The sequence below is a fragment of the Triturus cristatus genome, chromosome 6 (genome assembly GCF_964204655.1).
Source record: "Triturus cristatus chromosome 6, aTriCri1.1, whole genome shotgun sequence".
Taxonomy (NCBI): domain Eukaryota; kingdom Metazoa; phylum Chordata; class Amphibia; order Caudata; family Salamandridae; genus Triturus; species Triturus cristatus.
This window is the reverse complement of record NC_140589.1, coordinates 767,369,051-767,396,639: the sequence shown is the minus strand read 5'-3', so window position 1 is coordinate 767,396,639 and position 27,589 is coordinate 767,369,051. Positions and strand designations below refer to the sequence as shown.

Below are 27,589 nucleotides of genomic sequence, written 5' to 3'. Positions count from 1 at the left end.
CCACTTCCTGTCGTTAGCACCCCCTTTGAAAGGGTGGGCATCGACATTGTGGGTCCATTAGATCCGCCTACTACAGCTGGTCACAGGTTTATCCTGGTTTTGGTGGATCATGCCACACGGTACCCAGAGGCTATACCTCTGAGGACCATTACAGCACCTGTTGTGGCTAGGGCCCTGATGGGAATCTTTACCCGAGTGGGTTTTCCCAAGGAAGTTGTGTCCGACAGGGGGACCAACTTCATGTCAGCATACATGCGGGCGATGTGGAAGGAGTGTGGAGTGACATACCGGTTCACCACTCCTTACCACCCCCAGACCAATGGTCTGGTGGAGAGGTTTAACAAAACCTTGAAAGGCATGATTAGAAGTCTGCCTGAAAGCCTGCGGAGGAAATGGGACGTCCTCCTACCCTGTCTATTGTTTTCCTACAGGGAAGTGCCACAGAAGGGAGTGGGCTTCAGCCCCTTCGAGCTTTTGTATGGGCACCCTGTGCGTGGACCTCTCAGCCTGGTGAGAGACGGATGGGAAAGAACTCCCAGAAAGCTTCCCCAGGACGTGGTGAGCTACATGCTGGCCTTCCGGAGCCAAATGGCTAAATGTGGAAGCAAGCTTCTGACAACTTGGAGGCCAGCCAAGCAGTAATGAAGACGTGGTATGACCACAACGCTCACCCGGTGGAGTTGGAGCCTGGCCAGAAGGTGTGGGTGATCGAACCAGGAGAGCTTAGCGCCCTCCGGATCGCTGGTCAGGACCCTTTGAGGTATTGGAGAAGAAGGGTAAGGCTACCTATTTGGTGGATCTTAAGACCCCTCGCCAGCCCCTGCGGGTGCTGCATGCCAACCGCCTCAAACCCCACCACGAGAGGCCCGAAGTCATTTTGATGATGGTGACTGACGGAGCAGAGGACGTGGAAAGCGAGCCTCTCCCCGATTTATTTGCGTCTCAAGAGAAGGATGGGTCGGTGGAGGGAGTGATTCTCTCCCCATCTCTAACTCCTGAACAACAGGAGGACTGCCGCCAGGTCCTGGGACAGTACTCTTCGTTGTTCTCCCTTGTTCCGGGTAGGACTCACCTGTGCGTCCATGACGTGGACACAGGAGACAGCCCTCCTGTGAAGTCCAAGATCTACCGGATGTCAGACAAGGTGAAGGCCAGCATTAACAGTGAAGTCACTAAGATGCTGGAGCTAGGAGTGATCGAACCTTCCAGCAGCCCCTGGTCCAGTCCGGTGGTGTTAGTACCAAAAGCCGCACCACCGGGTGGCCAACCGGAACTGAGGTTCTGTGTGGACTACCGGGGACTGAATTCAGTAACCAAAACTGATGCTCATCCGATCCCTAGGGCGGATGAATTGATTGACCGGCTGGGAGCTGCCCAATATCTAAGTACCTTTGACCTTACTTCTGGGTACTGGCAGATCTCTCTGACTGATGGAGCAAGGGAAAGGTCAGCCTTCTCCACGCCCAGTGGCCACTACCAGTTCTGTGTGATGCCCTTTGGGCTCAAGAACGCCCCTGCCACGTTTCAGCGTCTGGTGAACCAGATCCTCACTGGAATGGAGAGTTTCTCTGCTGCTTATCTGGATGACATAGCCGTCTTCAGTAACAGCTGGGAGGATCACTTGCGTCACCTGCAAGCTGTTCTCCAGACCCTGAGACAAGCTGGATTAACGATCAAGGCCAGCAAGTGCCAGATCGGGCAGGGGTCGGTAGTGTACCTTGGACACTTGGTGGGTAGGGGAGCGGTGCAACCCCTCCAGGCGAAGATCAAGGCAATCATGGCCTGGGAACCCCCCAAGACTCAGACTGAGGTCCGAGCATTTTTGGGCCTCACCGGATACTACCGCTGCTTCGTGAAGGGATACGGTACCATTGTAGCCCCCCTCACGGAGCTCACGTCCAAGAAGCAACCTCGACGGGTAGTCTGGACGGAGGCTTGCCAGCAGGCCTTTGTGAGACTGAAGCAAGCCATGTGCAAGGCCCCGGTCTTAAGGGCCCCAGATTTTTCCAAGGAGTTCATTGTCCAGACGGATGCATCGGAACATGGCATTGGGGCAGTATTATCGCAACTCAATGAAGAGGGTCTGGATCAACCCGTGGTCTTCCTATCCCGGAGACTACTTCCCAGGGAACAGAAGTGGAGTGCAATAGAGCGTGAAGCCTTTGCAGTGGTATGGGCTCTGAAGAAGTTGCGGCCATACCTGTTTGGCTCGCACTTCCTGGTTCAGACCGACCACAGACCCCTTCGTTGGCTGATGCAGATGAAGGGGGAGAATCCCAAGTTGTTGAGGTGGTCTATCTCCCTACAGGGAATGGACTTTCATGTGGAACATCGGCCTGGAGTGGACCACGCCAATGCAGACGGTCTCTCCAGGTATTTCCGCCTTAGTGATGAGAACTCCCAAGGGGTTGGGTAGCTCTCCCCACTTTCAGCTGGGGGGGACGTGTGTTAGACCTGTCAGCCCTTTGGGTGGTCCCTCCTCATCATTATTTATTTTGTCCCCCTTCTGCCTCAAACCCTGTTAGTATTTTTCCTTTTTGGGAACCACCAGACTTTTTAGTGTTGATGCAGGGTCAGGGAGCCATTTTCCCTACCCCTGGAACTTCTGTCTGAGGGCCTGAAACACAAAATGGTGGCCACCCATTGTCACCTGTGACATCACCAGAACTCACTGGAACTTACCAGAACCTTCCAGAACATTCTAGAACCCTGTGACAGTGTGAGGCAGGTTTAGAATGTTGGGAAGCCAGCTCAGAGTTGGCAGTTGGAGTTGGCAGTTGGCACCTGACTGGTGAAGGGAGAGCAGCACAACACTGAAGGAGGAAGGATTGAGGCAGCAGGGGTGGAAACTTGTGCCTGGAGTGGGGTCCAGAAACCCCCCCTTGATACTAGTCCCTACTGACTGAGCCCAGCCTGGAGCCCTGTGTGGGATAAAGTCAAGAAGAACCAACTCAAGGACCTGAACAGCCGGAACAGGCCTTGGAAGTAAAGAACAGCAAGTTCCTGACCTGTCTATTGGTATCTTCCTGGAGTCCGATGCCGAGAAGCCTAGAGACCTGGGGCCGGAGGTGAAGAAGCGGCGCTGACTGGAAAGCAGACGTCGTACCCGGAGCCGCCAGAGGTCGAGAGAGGGCGCCGACGGAGGTCGTGGGGACACCAGAGGTCGAGGAGGAAGTCACCTGAGGTTGAGTGTGCGGCGTCGACGGGGGAGTGAAGTCCGCCCTCCGGAGTCGCCGGAGACCGAGGTGAATCGTGCCGGAGGTCGGGAGTGGAGATCGCAGTCCGGAGTCGCCGGAACCTGAGGAAAGGAGCACCGGAGGTCGGGAGTGGAGATCGCACTCCGGAGTTGCCGGAACCTGAAGGGAAGAGCACCGGAGGTCGGGAGTGGAGGTCGCACTCCGGAGACACCCGGAAGTAGGGAGATCGTGTCCCTGTGACGCCGGAGACCGACATCGAATCGAGGCTGCCCGGCGACATCGATCCGGAACCACCTCATGGCGTCAACAGGTACTGACATCGAGCCGAGGCCGTCCGCCGACATCGATCCGGAACCACCTCACGGCGTCAACAGGAACTGACATCGAGCCGAGGCCGGCTAGCGACATCGAACCGGAACCGCCTCACGGCGTCGACACGACTCCGGCGGAGTCGGAAGTTCATAAAGAGGGCAGTAAGTGGAATAGAGGGCGCCTAAGGCCCTGTGGAGCCCTACGAGACCCTCCTAGGGGCTAGAGAGGTGTTAGGGCCAGCCTGGGAGTGCCAGGGGTGGACTGAGACTGATACAGTGACCTGTGTGAGGGGTTGTGTAGTTTGGGAGAGCCAGATTCCTAGATTACCCTTGACCTACCTCAGTTTTAGCCTCAGCCTTATCCAAGCTAGGTGAGACACCCTCAGGCCATCCACATAACCAGAAGCTGTGATTGGGCCAAATCAACCCATAGTACCTCACAAATGTGACCTGACTTGAAAGTGTACTGATGGCTTATATTTATTGAGAGTATTGTATTCTTTGTATTTATCCTATTCATTGTCTCACAGTATTTATTGTCTCACAGTATTTATTGTCTCACAGTATTTATTGTCTCACAGTATTTATTTGCCTATGTATTTTATGCACATCTATTTATTCACTGATTATTTATGATCTGAGCTTATTTATTTGACCTACCCTTTTTACAGAAGAAGCTTTGTGTACTGTAAGTGTGTTATTATTTATTTAACCTGCAACTAAGAGAAAACAAGATAAACACAGATATATTTTTCATACATTTTTACGGTGTAGTGTCGTTTTTGGAACGGATGCACGCATGGTTATTGTGAGGGTGTGACGTACGCTTAACACGGTGCCTGACCCCCGACCGCTCGAGCCAAGCTACCCCTTGTGCTGGGAAACACCGGGTGACTGCTAACCCTGGTTGCCCGGGGTTTTCTAACAGTGGTGACATCCACTTAAATCACTGGCACCACAGAGCATGTATGAAGCCTTCACCTACCCTACAACAGGCATCTTTACTATCTATGTTGAATTGTTTCTCCATACACACATATCTCTAACTTGAACCTATTCCTTCTTTTTCTTAATTTTTAGTGCTAGTGTATCAAAACACCAATTCTTGTTTCTTTAAAACCAAAGTATGTTCTTCACAAGAAACTTCCCACAACATGTGCCATATGAAAAAAGTCACTTAGATTTATTAGAACATTAGAATGTTGAGAGCTCAATTGAAGACAATGGAGTAGCTCTGGGTTTATAGAGGCTGGTATAAGCCCCGAGCGCCAACATTCCAATGTTTGTCTTCCTGTTTCTCCTTTTTAATTTAGAACATTCTACTCATAGTGGGTGAAATGTTCTAATAGCTGTATAATCCTTCTGCCTCTGGCTATACCATTTGTTAAAGGCCCTCTCCCTCATTATGGGCTCGGGCCTACACACCGGTTTAGGGCCTTTAACAACCAGTATAGCACTCAGCAGCCAGCAATAAGGCAAGGTTACCACATATAAATGCACATTCTGATGCATTTATGTTCCAATTTTATAATCCAGAGTATGATTCTAATATATCATTCTTCTTTGTGCGTTTCTGGATTGTTCCCTTTCATCAGAAGAAATCATCATTTCCTTTCAAATTGCATTCCTAAAAAAATAAATCACAATCCCTTTAATTTTTTAGTAGAAGGTGCCTTTGTCTTTACTACTTGAACCATCACGTCTGGTGCGGTTAACGCTCTTGTGCTTAGAAAGTGCTCATCCTTGGTGGTTATTATTATTTAACAGTTTCTAACGGTCCTATTACAGTGAGATAAGTGGCCATTTTACAGTAAACAGCAAATGGTGAGTGTACAATGAACACGTGACAAAACTAAGAAGAGAGGCATTTACCATTACATTGACACCAATCGAAGGTACAATTCAATGGACCAAATACCAGTTTGGGCAGGTAGACATTCAAAGGTAAGGGAAAGTTCAAATGCCCACTACATGTTGGATCACTTACGAGCAGAGGGTCGACCATTAAAGGAGAGGAAATGCATATCAGTAAAGTGATGAGGCCAGGTTCGGTAGCAGGTTTTGTCATAAGAATATCACCATTAAGCATAGCTTCAGTGGGTTGGGTGGAGTGCGGCGGGCAGGATGCAGTACAGTTGCAGTCGAGTGACATTCCAAGAGGGGTAACTAGTTCATGGGGAGTGAGTAAGATAAAGAAACAAAGGGTTCTGATTTAAATGCAGATTAAACAAGGGGGACATTATGTACTTTCAGAATGATAGGTGCTTTTGTTGGCAAGCATTGTTCTGAAGGCCTCCAACCATTAAATAATTTGAGGCAGGTGGAGAAGTGGAAGGTAAATTAGGGTGAACCGCCTTGTGAGCTAGTCATTCGAGTGTATACTGTAATCTTGGCTCTATGGGAGCCGGTGGAGGTCAATGAGAATCAAGGGGATTTGCTCATATTTGTAGCAGAGGAGAGAAGTCTACCTGCAGAGTTAACTTTTCTCAGAAGGTTGAGGGTGGGTTGTTGAAGAGCTCATAGCACACAATTTCCAAAGTCTAGTTGTGCTAAGATTAGGCCACGAGCTGCATATTTCAGTAGATCTGATATATCTTGGGTAGAAAGTGCAGCTCTAGTTATTTGCTTACGTGAGGGATCATGCATAAGGAGGAATCCAGAACGATTAAGTGATATTACGAATGGTGAGAGAGACGGTGAGAACTCTGCCATGTTCAATTGCTATTGCAGATCTGTGTTGAAGCTCGTATTGCATTTTGGGGAAAAAAGATTGAAAGGGAAGACTTTTTTGGCCATTAAGAATTGTATATTTAGCAGCACAGATAGAAGGGTGGAGTAGTCATTCAATGAGTGGGTTTTAAGGTAAATGTGTCTACCGCAAATGTACTAGTGCAATGAACACCTTTTTCCTTAAATATTTAGAAAAACTAATAAGCACAATTCGGTTTGAGAGTGTCAGTGTGCCATGTAATGAGCAATGTAATTACTATTTGAATTTAGCCCTTCTCATATTGTAAAATAGCTGAAACTAACTTGTAGGACAATACTGCCAAAGATATGTTTTGATAGAAGTTGAGGTGTCTATTTCTACCTAGCCAGTGCTAGATTTAGGTGAAGAGGGCTCCTCGTCTTGCATCACCCTACCTGGATTACTGACTAGCATGTGCTTGCCACGGTGGTGCTAGTGTTGATGTTCCACTTCATGACTATCATGTGCAGAATCACATTTGCATGTTGCTTGGCCAGTTTATCATTTTTCAAGTACCTTACAGTGGTGTGTGCCTCAGCAGCTGCTACTCATTCCTCACATCATTGTGCCATATGTAGGGGCCAGAGACTACTGCGATGTGCATGCATCAAGCTGCTTGTTTGCATGAAGGGGGGACACGGGTGTGCAAGCAGCACTGATTTGGGCGGGACAGACTGATCTGGGTTGCATGCAGTGCACAGTGGATAAACAAGTACATGGGCGAGCTGAGAGAAATATGGACAGTGCACACAGATGACCCACATTGCTGAATCCACATCACCAAAAGGGAGGCAGCACAGAAGATAGTAGGCAGCCCATTGTTAGGATTAGTCTTTCTCCCTCAGGATGGATGCAGTGAATGAAGGGTATGGACAAGCCTTTGCCAAGCCTGCGTAAACAAAATTTAAATTAAATCGGTTACTACCTCCGTGACATGTGGTACTTCCAAGTTGAACCCGAAGTGGCAAACATTGACCATGACCCCAAGCATGACTGCCAATGCATCGCATCAGCAAACACACTAACACAATTTCAGCACTGCCTATTTCTATTGTGTGCTGGTATCTGCAGAATTATGTGAGGATGCATAGCCCCAACAGAAATAGTAAAACAATATATGGATGTAGCACAAGTGCTGGGTCTCTCTTATTTCAGTCTACACAATTCAGGGCCAGATGTACTAAGAAAGGATTTGGTAAATAGGGGCAAAAATTGTGCACCAACTTTTACCGAATCCATTCTGTTTTCGAGAACCAACCTATGTAGTAAGTGGTTCGTAATTCAACCTACCTCATGAGCATTAATGAGGTATGTCACAAATAGTGACCTACTATGAACTGAAGCCAGCACAGGGACGGTGGCCTGCTCAGATCAGCACACCACCATGTATGTGGTTCTTTTTAAATAAACTTTTTTTTAAATTCAAAGGAAAACGGGATAGGTTTTACAAAGAAAATGAAACATGTAACTAACATTTTTTAAGGGTAGGTAGTAGTACATAGAACCAATGCCTACTCTTTAAAAAATATTTTATCAACATTCTCAAAGTTTCAGTAGGCAGTAAAAGGTTACTGTTTTGCAACAGGAATGTTTCGAAAAATATTAATACATATCACTGCAAATCGGTCTTTTGGTTTGGATTTTGGTTCCAAACCAAATTACGATACGGTAACGTGTTACTGAATCCCAATTTGTGATTTGTGTATACCAAAAGCACTATTTCCAGTTGAAAACAGTCCAATTCTGCAATAATGTCCGACAAAGGGCTTTGTACATCATGCTCAATGCCCCTTGAAGTATCTCAGGTATCAACACAGGAAGCATCAACATGGCTACTTTACCTTATTAGAGAGATTCTTCCATGGTGGAAACGATCTTTACTCAGATGGTATCTAACGTTTCCTGCAAATTCATTGGAATTTGTGAAACTGTCAATTTTCAGTGATAAATGTTTGGTGGACATAGTCTATATATTAATAATAGGTTATATACATAGGATTCATTCATTTCCTAACTCATTCCTAAAAAGTTCAAATGTGTATTTGATCTTTCATCTATTTGCATTACAATTAAGGCTTCCGTGTTTAAAGTATTTTGTTGCACGCCCGTTTGTATGCACCCATATTTATTATATGCTGCTTTCAGATGGGTTTTACTTTCATTTGTTCATATTTATTTGTTTTTTGTGAAAGAAGGAAGCTCCACCATTGATTTAACTGATAAGAGTAAATCAGACTAAATGCCTCACATTTTCTTCACTGATACAACAATTTACACATATAAAGAAGTACAAACAAATGCACACATATGTGGTTGTAAAAGCGTAATTCTGCATCCTCAATGTTAATGCACCTATCTATGAATCAGTACGTCTATTGATCTAGCGGTCATCATTGATAGCATTGTAAATCACTCAAAAATACATTTTTATTTTTTATTGTTTATTACAAATGAATAAAGAGAAGGACGTAGGTGGTTTTTCCTAATTGTATCTGTCAAAATCAGCAAAAAATGGAAAGCCTGGATTATAATATGAGTTTTTATAAGCATGGATCTGTAGAAAATGCATAATTTTCAAAACATAGTGAAAGGGCACATTTCAAAATATTTATTTAGTCTACCCTTGTGTACTCATCGTGCCACACACAGATAACTTCAAAGCGGGTATAAATCAAATGTTACATGTGCTGTTGGCTCACTTTTCTAGGTGCATTTAGGGCTTTGTTAGAAAGATGTGGAGTAGTAATCCCATGGGGGATACCACCCACCTACATGTTTTCCCAGGTTTAGGAAAACAGGACGTAACGCCCAACGAACCTGCTGAAATCAGGAGGAAATGTGTACAGAACGGACCTGAAAATTGGTTAAAAAAACAATTTAACTCGTTAAAATGGGTTCCACATGTTTTTCCCAAATCCAGGCCCAGAAACCTATAATGACTGATGCTGACTGCCCTTGTATCTCACTCCCCAGTATCTCCACCTTCAATTACTGGCTGGCTTATAATGAGGTCCTTATTCCTTTTTAGGTCTCGCCTACGCAGCGCGCATGCGCTACATAGGAGAGACCTTTAGTCATCGGCACAGCTTTGCGGCCAAAAACGTGCACGTGTTCCATTGCCTTCAATGGCAACGCGTGCACGTATGGAGATTCACTTGCGGGAGCGAGCGAATGGCGCCATATGTTATCAATTATCGCGGTGCCAGCCGCTCGCTCCTGCAAGTGAATCGCGCAGGCCCCCTCCACTCTCCCCTCCCCCTGCTGACGCGCGAGGCGCGTGTGCGCTTGTGCTTGTTTACTTTGGCTGCATATTACGGAACTGTTAATTGATGAAATATCACCCAAGTTGTTTATCATACAGCTGTCTGTGAGATAGATAACCTCTGATGCAGAAAGAATCAACATTCTGCCAGAGCTCTTTAATACAGAGATGCAAATCTAAGGTCTGAAATGAATATTTTAAGAAAAGTCATTGTAACTTAAAAAGAAAATATCCTGCCAAGAGCTTGCGCTCCTACAATTCACACTCCAGCTCTTTTTCCATACCCTTTGGGACAGTGACACGATTCTGAAAAGCCCCAAATTAAGTCTACCAGCATCTTTCCAGTCCACCACGCGCTCATTCTTCTCAAACTCTGTGGCTCTTAGACGTGGACAACAGTTTACTGAGTCAAACACTGTATTCTGCTGTCAGCGTGTGTAATATTTCATCACTTTATTGCTTGAAGAGAATAAAGAGAATGTCGGTGTCTCATAAAGGATGACCGTGAAAGCCCCAGCAGCTCCCTTTATGGATGTGCTCGGACAAGATTTTCAGAGCCGAAAAGAGAAAGTTATGATGGAAAAAACAGTACATGTGAGTGAGCAGGGGCTCCTCGCCACTTTAAGGCATCTTTGGCTATTTTCGGTTAGTTCAGCATCTAGCCTTTTACCGCTTTTATTTAGAGTGCCATTTTGGGACTAAAAGGTGACATAGCAACAAGTACCAACAACTGTTTGATAAGCACATCGAACTTTGCTGCCTCTCTTGCAACTGTCACTTACTGCTGCTGAAAGCCTTACCTTGGACAATTCTTTTTGGGTGGGCATTGCGCAGCGTGGCAAAGACCAGCTCATTAGCGGGAAGTGTGTTTTTGAGAAAATAGTGGAGACACACTCCGATAGAGGTATAGGGGCCAGTGATTGTCTAGGTCAACAAAAATGCAAAGGGTGGAGTGACTGCCCATGTGTGACCTGTGTTATAACGTGAAGATCTTTAAAGTTCAGCTCCTGACCACTCTTGATTTCATCAGCAATGCACAACACTACGGCACCACTCCTCCTTATGGGAAACAAGGGCTGTAAAAAGGTAATCCATGCATGATGACGCCACCCAGCCATATAGATTTGTTGAATTTGTACATGAACGACAGGCGTGCCAGTGCTTATCTGTCTCACCATGAACTTTGGATCCGGCCGCCTGATACTGATGTATTACTGAAGTAACACGTTTAAGATATAAGAAACCAAAAGTTTAGAAATAGGCTGGCACATAGGAGGGGTAGGGCTCTGATGCCCTAATGTATAAACTGCTCCTGGATTGGAATATCTTTCCAGGATTTTAACATTTTATTCTTTTTTTCCACACCTTGTTTTCAGCATCTCTTCCAGATCTTACATGTGATTGAGTATGTGAAATTGTTAGACAAGTGGGCCCAGGAAGAATTTGCTTTCAGAGAAGCATGGCTACAATACATACTGTCTTTCATCCAAATAGGAGCTCAGGAAGAACCAGAGTTTCACACTTTTATTTCCATCATTAGGGATGTTATATTTAATGTATCTGATTACTGTTGATTATTGCATTAAAAATAACGCATTAAAAGCCATGACATTTCATTAATTTCTGCTCTTTCGGATTAGGAAGTGGCAGTTGTATTCTTTGGCAGTCACATAGCAGTGTGTACCCTTGTTAAAACTATTTCAGTGAAGTCTGAACCATTTCTTGTGAAATAAAAGCAGGACCATGAAAAAGAGATTAGTACTGCCCACAACTGTGAATGTGTATCTCTGTTGCACTTTGGCTCATTCAACCATTCTAAAACTGACGACTCACACAATTCTGTTATCTGCCACATTGTGGGTCAAAAACAATGTAGTCAAATGGCTAAGGACAAAATAACAAATTGTCCAGCTACTGCTGAACGGTACCTGATACGTTGATTGTACAGTAAGCAGGCAGTGCATTGTAACTGTGATCTGCAGATCTCTCTGCTAGAAGAAAGCAGAGCAGGGAATGAAGACAGACTCTGCTCGCAGTGTTGGTACATGGAGCAGATTTGGGAGATTGCATTTCAATTCACTCCTTTTGCCAGCGTCACCTAAGAGCAACAACACAACAAAGCTTGATTTTCCGCCCTGGTACCTGCTGGCCTAGTTATGGAAACAGAACGTCACAGACTTCCATTCACTTCCGGTGAGAATGAGGAGCAGGGAAACAAGAGGGCCATGTCATTGCTCCTTTGGAATCACCAACTGACGCCTCACTCCGCTTCTCATGCTAGTGACTTAGATTCTCTGACTGTCTTCCACGGAATCACATTTCACTTTTTGCAGCGAGGGCCTGGAATAGCAGCACAGCCATTAACCACTCTCAGTCACTGAAAATAGGGTGTCTGATACATTTTCGTCACTATCCTCCTTGTAGGAAATCCAGGATCATCAGTATAGCAACAATGCCTCCCCATCAGATTTGAGTTGGTTACGATATTGCCATAAAAGTCACACTATGTAAACTGACCACTATAGCTTGAGCTTGTTAGATCTGCTGTAAAGTATTTCCATGTATCTTTCATCCTTTAGGCTTCTTCTCTTACCTTCCTTTCTTATCTATAGAGTGTTTTCTGCTGTCATCAGTTCTCTCGCTTCATAAATCGACACTCGATTCTCATCAATTTCTCCCTCACCTCCTAAGTTAAAGCTTTCTCATCCAAACCTCTGTCCTAATTAGTTCTTGTTCTTTTTCTCTTTCTAATTGTACAGGTTAATTGTCCTAAATTGACACCTTTTTACACTTCTGTCTTGTTAGCACCTCTTAGCTAGTGCTTCATGGTGCCTTTAATCAGACATAGGTTGTTATTCACCTAAGTTCTAGATTTCGTCTCTGACTGTGCAGACAGCAGTTTTTTTTTTTTTTTTTTTTTAAAAACCTTTATTGACATTTCAATCAAGAACAAGTATGGGCCTACAACCCTCCGGGGCTGGCCGCTAAGCAAGCAGAGCAACAAAGATCGAATGTAAACACAGGCAGCACCTCGGGGAGCAGAATCTTCATGCTAATACTGTGAACAGCGCAGGTAGGACACCAGGAGAAAAAAGGTTTTCATTTTATAATGGAACAAGACAGAAGGATCAGGTGCCAGACAATTTCCCAACAGCGATAAAAGGTATGCAGAGTAATAGACGTAAGCAATAAACAGCAATCTATCGGATCAATGGCGCAGACACAGGAAATTCAGGATGGGGAAGAATATCATAAACAGTTGCGCCTGCAATCCCCCGCCCGAACTCCCAGAGAACACCCCGGAAATTGTGGCACACATGAAACGGCAACGAGTCATAACAAAGGAGGTGTATCACGCTGATCCCAGAAAAGGAAAAACAAGAAGAATCAGAGAAGAAAAAGGAGGCCATGGAAAAAGAGGTGAAAGACTAAAGAATCCCCTCCCCCAACCCCCCACCCTGCACCTCTGCAGATGAGTACGGCCCCCCCCCCCCAGCAGTGTGCCTGTCGCCCTAGAACCAGACCCGAAATATAGAAGAATAGGGAAAAAGAAGTAGGAAAAGAACCCCACCAGACGGGGGGTAGAGAAAGTGTTAATAAACTGGAGGAGGGCCTTCAAAACATACCCCCGGCTTCTCCCTCCCGCACGGTAAGTTTTCCCCAAAGTAAACAATAAACAGCACAAAATCGATCGTATCAAAGAAAGATGGGGAGCATTATGCACCTATTATGCTAATAGCTATGCCAGGAGAGCACGCAACCCCTGAGCCCGCCCGTCCACTAGATGACCACCCCTGAAGGATCAGCCTTATCCCTGACCACTCTTTGCAATTCTGCCCATGCCTACCCCTCGACCCAGCGCCATATCCGATGTTCCAAGGTAGAGGAGTGTCCAAAAACGACCGAGAAGCGACGCACACAGATGGGGTGGAAGTCTCTGAGCACCAACACAGTCCGCAGCATGGAGGGACGGGCTTCCCAGTGCTGCCCCAGGATCTGCACTGCACTCAAGGTCCAGGAAGGCAGAAGCAGCCAAAGTAGACAATTGTTGCTGGAATTGTCCCTGGGTCGCCGGAGGCCGTGTACGGGACGAGGCCACCACCTCCCACTCAAGTCCAATACCTCCGGGACAGATCAGACCCTCAGCTAGCCGATTACACGGTAGCATACTGTCCGGAGTGTCCAGCTGTGCACTAATCTCAGGGGTGGCCGCAACAGTGTCCTCCTGTGTGCAGTGTGGGAAGTCCCTGTGTACGTGAGGACAGGCGGGCCGCCACTGTCCCAACGCTGATGCCACACCGTCGAGCTTACTCCCCAAGACCCGACGCCATGAACCAAGGAGGAATGAAGAGCACCAAGGGCCTCGAGGAGGTCGCCGTACCCCAGCACAGCTCTCTGCGATCGCTCCGCCATACTCCCAACAGTCACACACTCCCAAGCCCGCTGCGACCCAGCGAACAGGATGGTAGGCTTCATCGCAACAAGATGGCCGCCAAGTATGCCCGACCCGTATTGGGGCCGGGACCCAGGGACAAGCGCCTCGAGATCCACGTCGCTGGAGACAGGGTTCCGGGGGCAGGCAAAAAGTTATCCGTTGCGTGGTCACGGGCAACAGTCGTCCCCACCACAGACCAGCTCCCGCGAAAATCCGGGAGCGGCCCGCAAGGATCAGGGCGAGAGACGGGCGGCGTCCGGGCAGCTCACCATCAAAGGCAGGGGCAATCACCGGAGGATCTGAGAATTGCACCCCCGGGCATGCACTCGGTCCGCTACGCTTGACAGTAGGAACGACCACGACGAAATGTAGGCCGAGTTTGGCACCGCTCCGGTGGACCGACTCCACCCAGTCTCCACAGGCCGCTGTTGTTGAACTGCCACCCGGCCAAGGCGTCCACTCGAGGTCCTGGCTCCAGGGCTGCACGGGCCGCAAAGTTCAAATGCACATTTCTCCGGCGATACCGCAGCCAGAAACCTCGGAGTCATACGATCGGGTGCCACTCTCCTTCAGAAACACAATCGCATAGTACAGGCTGAGGATCTCGTGCAGGATATCCGTGCGGGATGCGGAGGTTCACGGAGCCGGGAGTCTACGCTGCCGTCCCGGTCGCCATCTTGGCTCCTCCCCGACAGCAGTTTTTTAATGGACACCCTCACCACTAGTGCCCATGTATAGACACAGATATCCAGTCAGAGTACCACTGCCTCATGTATTAGCTATTCTCCATTTTACCACAAGAAAAGCAAGGCTTGCAAACTTGGCACATATTTTCCTTTATTGGTCTCGCCTACGCAGCGTGCATGCGCTGCATAGGAAAAAGACCTTTAGCCATCGGCACAGCTTTGCGTCCAAAAACGTGCACGCGTTCCATTGCCTTCAATGGCAACGCGTGCACGTCTGGCGATTCCCTTGCGGGAGCTAGCTTTGGCAACATATGTTTGCTCGCTCCCGCAAGGGAAACGCTTTGTGTGCCTCCCACTTTTAAACCCGCGGCAGTTCCGAGGTACGCGCACTTGGTTTTTTTTGGACGCTACTTTTTTCATGTGTTTAAGCACTCTTTGAGAGTGCTTGTTATTGATAGCAGCCTGTGATTTCAGGTGTGCACACGGATCCCTCTGACAGGCCAGATAGGTGCAGGCTTCTCAACCAGTACATATGCAAAATGTTTCTGAAAACAGTTGGCTTGTTGTCCCACCGGGCTATGCAGGTACTCGCGCGGGGCATGGTCAATGAGGCTGGCACCAGCAGCACACAAACAGTGCAAGCACCACAGCTGCGGTGACATGCTGCTGGCAAAGTGCACATAACTGCCGCCAACTCAGACCGTCATTGGGAAATTATTGAAATCACTCTCATGAGGTAACATCTCGTAAATCAGGATGCTGCCAGTGAATGTATGTATCCAGAGCTAGCGCATCTCACCCGGCCTCGAGCCTCGAGCAGAACAGACGGCGCTGACAGCTTTAGGCAGTGCTAATTATTATACTGCAGTGAGCCAGCCTTACCAGCCAAGAAGGTGCTACAATGATGGAGATGGGGGGGGGGGGGGGGAGTGTGGCGTAACGGCCACAGCTGCCGACGTTGGAGCTGGGGAACAGGGTTCGATCCTCGGCGTCGGCTCAGCTTCCTTTGATTCCGGGCAAACGTTACGAAAAACACCGCATTTGACAGATTTTGAGGAAGAACTTCACTAACTACACACGGCCTGAAAACCCCTACACAGGAGAGACCAACACTTTGCTGCACACCAGCCCCCATGGCACAGGCGGGCACCAGTGGCACTGATCATGCCGTCTATAGCACCATAGAAGGGAGAGACTGAGTACTACTCTCAGCGGCGCTTCAAGAGAGAGGCCGAGTCAGTGTTTCACCACCATTCACACCAGTCCGTGAATTCCTCATTACTTGATGTATTTTATCCAGTGAAAGCAAAGCCTTCAGTCGCTCTGCCGGCTTTTTGTTTCACTATTGTAGCGCTTCACAAGCACTAGTAACATATACACAGTGACCTATTCATATTTTTGTGTGGACTTGGGGAGATTAAACGTTAGCTTTGTCAAAGAGATGTAAGTAATGTCCTGAGCTGCCGATTAATCTCCCCGCGTCTACAAAAAAATATGAATATGTCACTGTGTAATGTTACTAGCGCTCATAGAAGGCGCTACAATAATGAAGCAAAAACCAAAGGAAATGATGGACGGAGTGTTGAACATTGCAAGCACTCACCCCCAGTCAACTGATCTGGGTTTAATCCACCACCGTTCTTTAGCCCACTCTGCCACCCCAGTTTAGACATGGCCATATGCAAATCAGTCTGACCCTGTGCCTCATGGGAACAGTCCAGCCCGAACTGCCAAGCCATGTCTTCCCTGGACCGGAAACAAGCTTCCTAGGACCGGTTTCTGGCATAATGCCAGAAACCGGTCCTAGGAAGCTTAACACGACATCATACATGAATAAATCAATTGTGAAGTACATGTATAGATATATATGTTATAAACAATACATTTAAACATTGGCAGTCATGTTATTTCAATACTTAAAACATGAGGGGGTTCAATTGAAGCATATGCACATATATGCCCAGCAGTAGAGCAGTCATTCTATGGTACTTTATATGTGCTAATCCACTCTTCATTGGTATAGTCCCCATAAGGTGTTCATGTGTTTGCTTGAGTTGTTGGTAAGTTGGCACATGTTTATGTGCTGAGCAAGAAGCGGAGGATGCGTTGATGTTTTGGTCTCTAAATTAATTGATAAGCAAGACCATCCTCAGGTCTTTATGCTTGGGCAAAATGACTGTCCCCAGTGTTATTCAGATCAAAAGTAGGATGGCCCAAATGTATCCATACAGACACAGTGTCATTGTCAAAGTAAAGCGTCAATAGAGCAGATTGAATCAAGACCATACAGAGACTGAGGCAATCTTAACAGAATCAGATCTTTAGTACCCGTATACCCAAGCTCTCAATGGATTACTGGGTTCGCAGATAAATCACCGTCACTTGAATTACTCCGTCTACTGAATATCACAAACAGTTTTAGATCCTTAGAGGCAATTTCAATGAAAATGGCTGAATTGTATGTTACTGAGTGCTGTTTTGCATAGGCAACTGTTATGACAAATCACCTTATTTCTATACTGTTGATGTTCATCTCATTGCTTTTCTGTACTGTTGACCTCATCTCATTACTTTCTTTCCATTTCTTTCTCTGTTGTCAGATTGCACGGCCAGCACTCTTTGACCAGAATGTGGTGAATTCAATGGTGTCAGATATTGAGAAGGTGGATTTACACAGCCTTGGATCTCAGGCTTTTCTTTCTGGATCTGGGGGTGCGGATTCCGAAGGTGAAGCATACACAGAGCGTAAGTATATTTTATATGCATTTAAAGGAGAAGGGCCCAGAGGATACAGGCTGAAAAGTCTTATTTTGTGATTACTAAACTGAATATACATAGCCTGGGTTTCGAGTGTCATTCTAGTGCGGGAATTCTACTTCATGACACTTTTGCAAAAGAGAAATATAGAAATGTATGCAGCCATTTTCACAAAATGAGTATTCGTGCAGTTTACTCTCTAAACTAATACACAATATTTATGCATGATTTAGTTAAGTAATTATTATAATTCTGGTAGTTCACTTCAATCACATCGAACACCAAAACCTCAAGATGACCGCAGACAGAATCATGCACAAACTAATGAGCTCTTAAGGCCTTATTTCATAGGGAACCCACAACTATCCTGGATCAAGAAGTTGTGGACAACAAGTCAAAGCCCTTCACCATATAGATTCAAGAGACAGAACATTGGGGCCCTGAGTACCAGATGGAATTCTGATCCACCTTATCATGACTCGCCTGGTGCTCTCGTACCCAATTTTCTGAGATGTGGGAAAACCGGACAGAATTTTACTGGCCAGAATTGCCATCCGATAAAATTATATTAAACTGTTTCGTCCACCTCTCCTGCTCCTTCTTGTCAGAACTAATCTTTCTTTTCCCTCGCCAATTCTGCCTACCCCCTCCGTGTCCCTCACCAGACAGAAACCTTCACATGCATTTACCAGCTGCTCAGAGCAAGTAAGTTAAATCCCTCGAAAAAGGGAATACTGTGTGGATTGCCAGATGGAAATTCTGTGTCTACACAGTTATTATTCTTTGTGAGGGGTTTCACTCTTAGTAGGGGTAAATATGTGCAGATATACTGGTCATAAATGGTAATGGTAAACACTGAGGGACATATTATCAACAAACTGCGATAAATAACGCAGAGCGCCCTTAGCGCATTTATTTCTATCGCCGGCTATCGCTGGATTCCATCACCAACTTAGCGCGGTATCATCAACGCTTATCTCAAAGGCGATAAGAAATCCAGCGATAGCAGCAAAACGCGGGAATAGCGCGGGAAATGCTGCGATATATTTTGAGCGATAATGAAAACCTTGCTGAACCGCCCCTGTGTCCTTAGCCTTGCAATACACCTCCCATTATTAAGATGGCTAAGTCAACTTTATAGCAGGAGTTAAATTCCTGCGATAAAGGGGGCTTAGTGTGATTATTTTCATCGCTTCTAGGGTCTGCTGCCGGCTTGATGATATCACGAAGCCGTGTTAGCGAGTTCTCCCATGCTGTTTTACTCAGGAACGCCTACTTTGCATGTCATTAGCGATGGCATGCAGGGTGATAAAAAAACGGCAGCCATCACGCGAAAACAAGTGCTAACAAGGGTTAGCGTGAGCTTGTTAATAGTGCGATGATATCTTTTTTATCCATTTAAAGCCAAAAAAGCGGCGATATGGCCCTTGATAATATGCCACCGAGAATCTCCACACATTTACTCCTAACTTGTAATCAGGCCCTGCCTGTTTTGATAAGGTCACAGAATTTAGTGATTGGTGCACCTGCCTGATTATGTATCTAGTGATGCATGTCATAGGTTTTATAGGAGTGTTTGATACAGAACAGGGGGTGATTACTTCCGAGTGTGCTGGATCTAGGATGGTGGATAAGAAAATGTTTGATTATCATGGGTCTAAGGAGAAAACATTTTGCGGTTCTTCACTCTTTAAAATATATGATCAGTCTGATTCAAATTCATAAATATATGGTGTCAAGCTTGGTGTCAAGCTTTCTCTACTTCAATATTCCCTACATCAAATTTCTTCTGATTCTCTCAATGTACTAGTATCATTCTATTCCTTAAATACCTAACTATATACTTTTCAATCCCTACTGAATGTCATCTGTGTCATTTACTCTTCCGATCCAGTATGCTGCTACATTTCTAAGTCTCTGCTATTATAATTTCACCATGAAATGTCTTATGTCAGACTAACTAAGCCTCAGTGTAATGCGCTTTGCCCCCAAAACCTTCTAGTCATATTCAGCCACCTCCACGCAAACCATGTAAAAATATGCTGGGCAAGTGACTGGGTGTTCTGCTAGTGTACCACTGCCAGGAGACGAGTCACGTTTTCCCTATAAAGTGAAGGATCTCACAGGCATAGTCCACATGGCTATCATCTCTTTACAAAGTAAGGGATGGCCGTTGCCTACTTCGAGTCGAACAGTTCTCCTGATGGTATCATGCAAGATTTTGATATGAATGGTGCAAAATTCATTAAATCATCCAATATACTGGCAGAACACGTTTTGCAATGAAAGCATATTTTGGTGTAATTAAAAAAAAAAAAATCACTGAAATTCGCAAATGTTTGTAGTAAAAAGATATGCGATTTTGCACATCATTAAACTATCCTGTAAAAGGTAACTATGCAAAGAAAGAAGGTAATGTGGGTATCATAGTCACTGACCATGAGAATATGAACGATAATTGGGAAAGAACTAGGGTGATGAGTTTGAAGAAATGGGCTAATATGTCACTAATGCCTGCAAAACAGGATTTTGGATTTCCTAAAAATGGAAATATATGTACTTTTGTTAAATAATATTAAAATGTAAATGTCGTGAGAATGTTTAAAAGACTATACAATGTGTTTTCTAGAACTATCTAAATGAAATCTTCCCAGGCCCTTATTGCTCGCTAGTTTCTGTATTTTGATCTCAACCTGCACTCCATATCTTTCTTATTTTCAAGCTGCTAGAGTTACAAAATGTATTTTCTGTAAAGTGGTCAAATGTTCTTCAGGTGTGTGTCCACCCTAAATTAATTATCTCAAATAAATTCCAAAGAAATTACGTTTATTTGGTCGAGCGAGGAAAATACACCTAGTTTGGTTATGGTGTTTAATACGGTGAGAAATGTAATTGGACAATGTTTCTTGGGGTTTTACCTTGGTTAATGTACAAACATGCAGTTGGGGTGGTGGCCAGTTAGGGAAATCTATATTATGCACAGGTACTTGTAAATGTCTTATCAGGGAACACACGAACAAGCGGTAGGAAATGGAAAGAGTAGAAAGTGATTAGATTAGAATTTTAGGAGGTCAAAAATCGTACTAAGGCCTTGATCATAAGTGCCTGGAAACTTGTGGCCCCTGTGCAAGCAGGGCTCGTTATTGCAAGATGTATGAAGTTTATCACACCTGGTAATTACTGGGTGAGATGAAGTCTGCATTCCTGGAGGTTTTCCCAGGTAGTTACTGGCCGGTCAAATCTGCAGTGATATACCAATGGAAAGTGACCAGTAAATACCAGGAAGTAGCTTTTGGTGTGGGCTACCCGTATTCATCAGAGATGATAAATACTTAATATCCTTCAAAGGCACTCATAATCGGGTCCTCAGAGTATCATTTAACACTGTCCCTATACACTACAACTGGCACTTCTGCAGGCCGGCATCTGTATTGTAAGTGTAATACTGTACCTGACAACTAGAGAGGAGACACCTGTTCAATGTGAATTAACATGAACATAAGGACATAATGCACTTGTAATAAGGCGGACTGGATATCTGTCACAACGGAGTACCCATAGTACCCATCCCCCAAACTCTAAAACAGGCCTATAAGTCTGTATTCCTTCCTAAAGTTGACTTATAGTTAAAAGGTCCGCCGTCTCTTTAAAATTAATGAGGGCGTCTGCTGGCAAGTCTGCAGATTTTACGGCCTTTTTAGGCGAATATAGCTTCTTTATCTCACTCTCATACTGACTGCTTCCTTTCACTCTGTAAAAACACATTCACTCTACACATATTTGTTAACTCTTTCTAGGAGGTTTGTAAAGTTACTGGACAGACATAGTGCTTAATTTCAAAGTCAACTTGTGTTCCTTACAAGCAGTGACCAGAGTTTGAACATAATTTACTCTGCAGTTTTGATACAACCAAGGGGCTTTCAATTTGCTTTAATGTGGAAATTAAACTCATTTCTACATGTCCCGTTGCATTTTTAGGGCAAAACAGTGGCAATGAAATCAACATTCTGGCGTCTAGCCTAGCAGACAATTGCAGTAGAATATGGCAAATATAAAAAAAATGACTTTGGAAACCGCCTTTTCCTGTTACATATAATTTGAGATTCAGTAGCGGCTCGTGGAGGGAGTTCGGTGGGGCAGTGAGGTGGGGGAGGGGCAGAGTGGCGAAATGTAAACACCGGAATATGGATGAATGGAGGTAAGTACACATTTAAATTAATAAAAAAATTATTTTGCGCGCGCTGCATCGCATTTTGCGATACAGCGCGTGCAATGAAATTCGTTTTATTAATTTAAATGTGTACTTACCTCCGTGTAAATAGACGGGAAAAGAGTGGTTGACCAGGCAACCATAAAAAAAGCAGCAGGCCCCTGATTTTAAGAGTATTTTTGAAACTGATGTGCTATTCCGTTTTAACTTGTTTATTTTGCTTTTTTGAACAAAGGCAATGTATTGATGGTTTACTATATTTTTCACGATACAATTGCATTATTTGTTTCTTATATTGTAGATGACTCTATTACAGTGTTCCAAGAACTGAAAGACCTGCTGAAAAAGAATGCCACTGTGGAGTCGTTCATTGAGTGGCTGGATAACGTTGTAGAACTAAGGGTCATCAAGGTACCTTTCATAACTTTCCCAAAGACACTACTAAGGGGTAAATGACAGAACAAATAAATTCTACATTACAAGTTTGCTTTGCTAACACAATCAATTTGTCGAAAAATATTCTCTGCAGTACGTTTTGTATTACTGCCAATGCTAGGCATATCTCAGACCCTACAGCACAGGCCACAGCGTTATGAATATATATATTGCTGGTGACGAGGTCTAACATAAACTTGAAGTGTTTGCAGATTATAGCAGTCTCCCTCCTTTGTAAGAGTAGCCTAGAAGTTATGTTTTGTCTGTGATTAACAAGATTTTCAGTATTTTGTTCTGTAATGTATGAAAGTATTATTGGAACACATATTGTGCAAACCAATTAAAGATGTAGCAGACCTCTGTAAATAACAGATGGGCTATGGAGAATTCAGAGAAATGGTTGGTTTTCTTTATCCTGTTTAAAGAGTTGAGAAGCAGCATGATGGCTGTTGATCAATGAAGTTATGAAAAAGTCAGCAATGGTTGCAGGAAGTTCATTGCCACACTCCAGCTAGGAAATGTCGAGGACCTGATTGATGCTATAAAGGCCACTTCAAAAGCATTGATTCGGGTAGCAGTGAGTGTGGATTTCCATGTTCATGGGGGTCTTGTGGGGAAGTATGCTGCTGATAAACAGTCCAAGTGCATTTGCACTTAAAGCAGTTTGGATTCTGAATCCAAGGAGAGCCTGGATTTGGCCATTTTGGGGCTGTTCGTAATAGGCAGTATCTATTTTATTTGTCTACATTTTGAGGCATGTTATTGACAAACTTTTTAGATGTTGGCAAGACAGTTTTTACATCACTTGATGTCCTTTGTGTGGAGACTGTCATATAATGTTGTGTATCATGGGTGCACAGATGAAAATTGGTTCCATAGTGAGCAAAGAGACTTCAAGAGGCTGGCTCTATAGCTTGAAGACAACAGAGGGATGGATACATCTGAAGAGTATTTGTCTATTTATAGGTAGCTGTTGGAATCTGGAGAAGTCCATCTGGATAGGTTGGTGTCAGCTGGAGAGACTAGAATAGCACTGGCATAGCACAGTATTATCAAATGCCATGCCTGATAATCGGATGTTGATTGGGGCTTGACTGTCAAAGGTATCGAAGGCTACTAAGACATCAAGCAGAACCGAAAGCATTTGTTTGTGATGAAATGGCATTATGCTTGACATGAATAATTGCTGTCTTGCTGCTTTTGCTTTTAATTGAAAAAGGTAATTGTGTTTGATGGACTACATGTTAACACGACCATGCAGCTGAATGTTGTTTTCTTTCTTTATTATCCATCTACTACATTCTCAGTGTGTGATGGCTCCACAGTTGGCAAGGCTATTAGGATTAGGATAACATTTTCAGTAGTGGGATAATCAATCCAATTTTTAGGGATTTGGTGATGATGCTTTGTGTGGTTGCTCAGTGGAGAGGGATTTGATAATGGTGAGCGGGGCGAGGCGACTTTGCCATAATATGGTGGCTTTAAGGGAAGAAATTTGTTTAGCAACATCTGTATTCATAAACATGTTAAAGCAAGTCCGTTTTAATATGAATGTTGAGATATGGACCACAAAGGGGTATCCTCGATATTGTCAATGTGGTAATGGAAGATGTCTATGTTTTGTGGAATATTGATTGAAGGCACAGCACTTGTTGATTGGGTGGACTATAAGTAATTTTAGATTGATTAATGCAATTCTTGATGAATTTAGAGAAGTCTCTTTTTTGTTAGTAGTGTCTTCAATACATTATTTGTAATATGTGTGTTTACCTATGGTGTTGTGATTTCTACTTGAAAGAGCAGAAAACTCTCTGCCTTATGTAGTTTCTTGAAACTGGAATTTGAACCATTTATCTTCCAAGAGAGAGAAGGGGGGCAGAATGCAACTCTTTAACACTTTGAGAACAAGCGTGATGAGTGTATTGGCTTGTCAGGAGTGGATTTTGAGGTCCGCCTTTTGTCTTAACCCAAGAAACCCATTGGGCGTGTCCTGCAGTAATGCCTAGATTACAGGTGCTGTTCTCTGGTATGCTCTCACTGATCCTAATCGTTTCATTTAGTAAGTATTAGAAAGAGTTCCATTCTTTGGTGATGAGATATTCTGGATCATGTTTAAGGAGTAAAATGAGGAAGAGATAATAGAGTGGGAATGTGAAAAAGGGAAAAAGGATGACAGAGTCATTATTGTGGTCAACGGCAAGCTTGGCAGCAGATCGTACTGTATCAACATCACAAATCCCTTCCACACCTATGCCATATATTCTCTCTGCTCCTCAATTTGTTGTGACAAGCTGGGCACTCTCAATCCAGCATTAAAGTAAGTGTAGATTTCTGGAGAAAAAAATCTACCACCCATCGAGTGTCTGACTGTGATTTCTATATACAGCCTTCCATATACTGCGTTTCTGCAAGAAGCATGCAGAAGAGTCATTTTCAGCCAACACAAATAGATGGTGCCTGTTCAATGTCTGTCATATCAGTGAAAGCAATTATGGCTGCCAGGATTGTTTTCTCATGGCAGGGAACACCGTAATATAAATCCAGATTAGGCGAGGGAGAGTTAATCATTCACAGGTCCAGTAACTCTCCCAGTCCCCTTCCTTCTGTTCACTTCTAGGAATCAGTTGCAGTCAACACTATGGTGCCAATTCCGATCCGGTAAAAACCGGGTACGAACCGTCGGACGGAGCCTTTTCTCCGTCCGACTCGTACCCGGTGCGAAATCCATCCGAAAATGCAAGTACGATTCATACGGAAACACCATTTCCGTACGATTCGAACAAAACACCGACCGAACAGAAACTAAACACAATTCCGATCCTGAAAGGAGCCGACGTGACGTCGGTACGCATCCAGCCTACGTTTCACGAACCAGGAAGTACGATTCGAACCGACGTCATCCCGCACGGAAAATATTTACCGGCTGCCAAAAACTGCCGGGAAATCAGGACGACACACGCAAGGAGCAGCTGGACGCGACGAACAGACATGGACCCGAACCTACGTGCCATCCCTGCCCTCCTAGCAGTCCACCTGGCGTACAGGAACCGACGCAGACGCCGCAGAAGGTCAGCACAACAACCAGGGGCAAAGGGGGGGGCAGGGGCAGGACACACAACACCAACACATGGTACCAAATCACACATGGCCTGGACATACCTGACCATCAGGGCCTGGTCACTTCCAGGGGGTGGGGGCAAGGCCAGCAACGCAAGCGTCCGCCACAACGGAAGTGGATGGTCACGCGAACCGGTACGTACCCTACCCAGGCCGCAAGAGCGTGGGTACGGAACGTACCACGCGTCCCCCTACGTCACTCCAACAATAGCGGTACGGCCCGTACCCACGTCAGAAAGGCCTTGGTACAGCTCGTACCAGCATTGCTGGGGTCATGTAGGGGTACGCGTGTTACGACCCGTAGCCACGCCCCCAAGGCCTGTGTACGGTGCGGACCCCACGGCCCGCAACAATGGTGGGACGCACCGTACCCACACACCAAAGGCATGGGTACGGCCCGTACCCAGGCACGCAGAGCGTGGGCAGGGGTATGTACGGACCGTACCCCCACCCGTGGAAGTACGGCCCGTACCCCCACCCGTGCATGTACGCCCCGAACCCCCACTCGTGTATGTACGCCCCGAACCCCCACCCGTGTATGTACGCCCCGAACCGCCACCCGTGTATGTACGCACCCAAGCGCCACCCGTGTATGTACGCCCCGAACCCCCACCCCACCCTGGTATGTACGCCCCGAACCCCCACCCGTGTATGTACGCACCCAAGCGCCACCCGTGCATGTACGCCCCGAACCCCCACCCCACCCTGGTATGTACGCCCCGAACCCCCAGCCGTGTATGTACGCACCAAACCCCCACCCGTGTATGTACGCACCAAACCACCACACCAGCCGTGTATGTACGCACCAAACCCCCACCCCAGCCGTGTATGTACGCACCGAACCACCACCCGTGTATGTACGCACCGAACCACCACCCGTGTATGTACGCCCCCGAACCCCCACCCCAGCAGAGTATGTACGCCCCGAACCCCCACCCGTGTATGTACGGACCGAACCCCCACCCCAGCCGTGTATGTACGCACCAAACCACCACCCGTGTATGTACGCCCCCTAACCCCCCCCAGCCGTGTATGTACGCACCGAACCACCAGCCGTGTATGTACGCACCAAACCCCCACCCGTGTATGTACGCACCTAACACCCACCCCAGCAGAGTATGTACGCCCCGAACCCCCACCCGTGTATGTACGGACCGAACCCCCACCCCAGCAGAGTATGTACGCCCCGAACCCCCACCCGTGTATGTACGGACCGAACCCCCACCCCAGCCGTGTATGTACGCACCAAACCACCACCCGTGTATGTACGCCCCCGAACCCCCCCCCAGCCGTGTATGTACGCACCGAACCACCAGCCGTGTATGTACGCACCAAACCCCCACCCCAGCCGTGTATGTACGCACCGAACCACCAGCCGTGTATGTACGCACCAAACCCCCACCCGTGTATGTACGCACCTAACACCCACCCCAGCAGAGTATGTACGCCCCGAACCCCCACCCGTGTATGTACGGACCGAACCCCCACCCCAGCAGAGTATGTACGCCCCGAACCCCCACCCGTGTATGTACGGACCGAACCCCCACCCCAGCCGTGTATGTACGCACCAAACCACCACCCGTGTATGTACGCCCCCGAACCCCCCCCCAGCCGTGTATGTACGCACCGAACCACCAGCCGTGTATGTACGCACCAAACCCCCACCCCAGCCGTGTATGTACGCACCGAACCACCAGCCGTGTATGTACGCACCAAACCCCCACCCCAGCCGTGTATGTACGCACCGAACCACCACCCGTGTATGTACGCACCGAACCACCACCCGTGTATGTACGCCCCCGAACCCCCCCCAGCCGTGTATGTACGCACCAAACCCCCACCCGTGTATGTACGCACCTAACACCCACCCCAGCCGTGTATGTACGCACCGAACCACCACCCGTGTATGTACGGACCGAACCCCCACCCCAGCAGAGTATGTACGCCCCGAACCCCCACCCGTGTATGTACGGACCGAACCCCCACCCCAGCCGTGTATGTACGCACCAAACCACCACCCGTGTATGTACGCACCAAACCACCACCCCAGCCGTGTATGTACGCACCAAACCACCACCCGTGTATGTACGCACCAAACGCCCACCCGTGTATGTACGCACCAAACCACCACACCAGCCGTGTATGTACGCACCAAACCCCCACCCCAGCCGTGTATGTACGCACCGAACCACCACCCGTGTATGTACGCACCGAACCCCCCCCCAGCCGTGTATGTACGCACCGAACCACCAGCCGTGTATGTACGCACCAAACCCCCACCCGTGTATGTACGCACCTAACACCCACCCCAGCCGTGTATGTACGCACCGAACCACCACCCGTGTATGTACGGACCGAACCCCCACCCCAGCAGAGTATGTACGCCCCGAACCCCCACCCGTGTATGTACGGACCGAACCCCCACCCCAG

General features: G+C 46.5%; 1 protein-coding gene across 1 annotated transcript in view; it reads left to right on the top strand.

The window, feature by feature from the left end:
• The window catches only part of RFX6 (regulatory factor X6), a 432,357-nt gene that overhangs the window by 244,916 nt on the left and 159,852 nt on the right, over positions 1 to 27,589 (top strand). The window contains exons 12-13 of the mRNA XM_085609250.1: positions 17,241 to 17,385; positions 21,909 to 22,018. Of these exons, the coding sequence (XP_085465376.1) occupies positions 17,241 to 17,385; positions 21,909 to 22,018 (255 nt within the window). The remainder of the gene's footprint in view (positions 1 to 17,240; positions 17,386 to 21,908; positions 22,019 to 27,589) is intronic.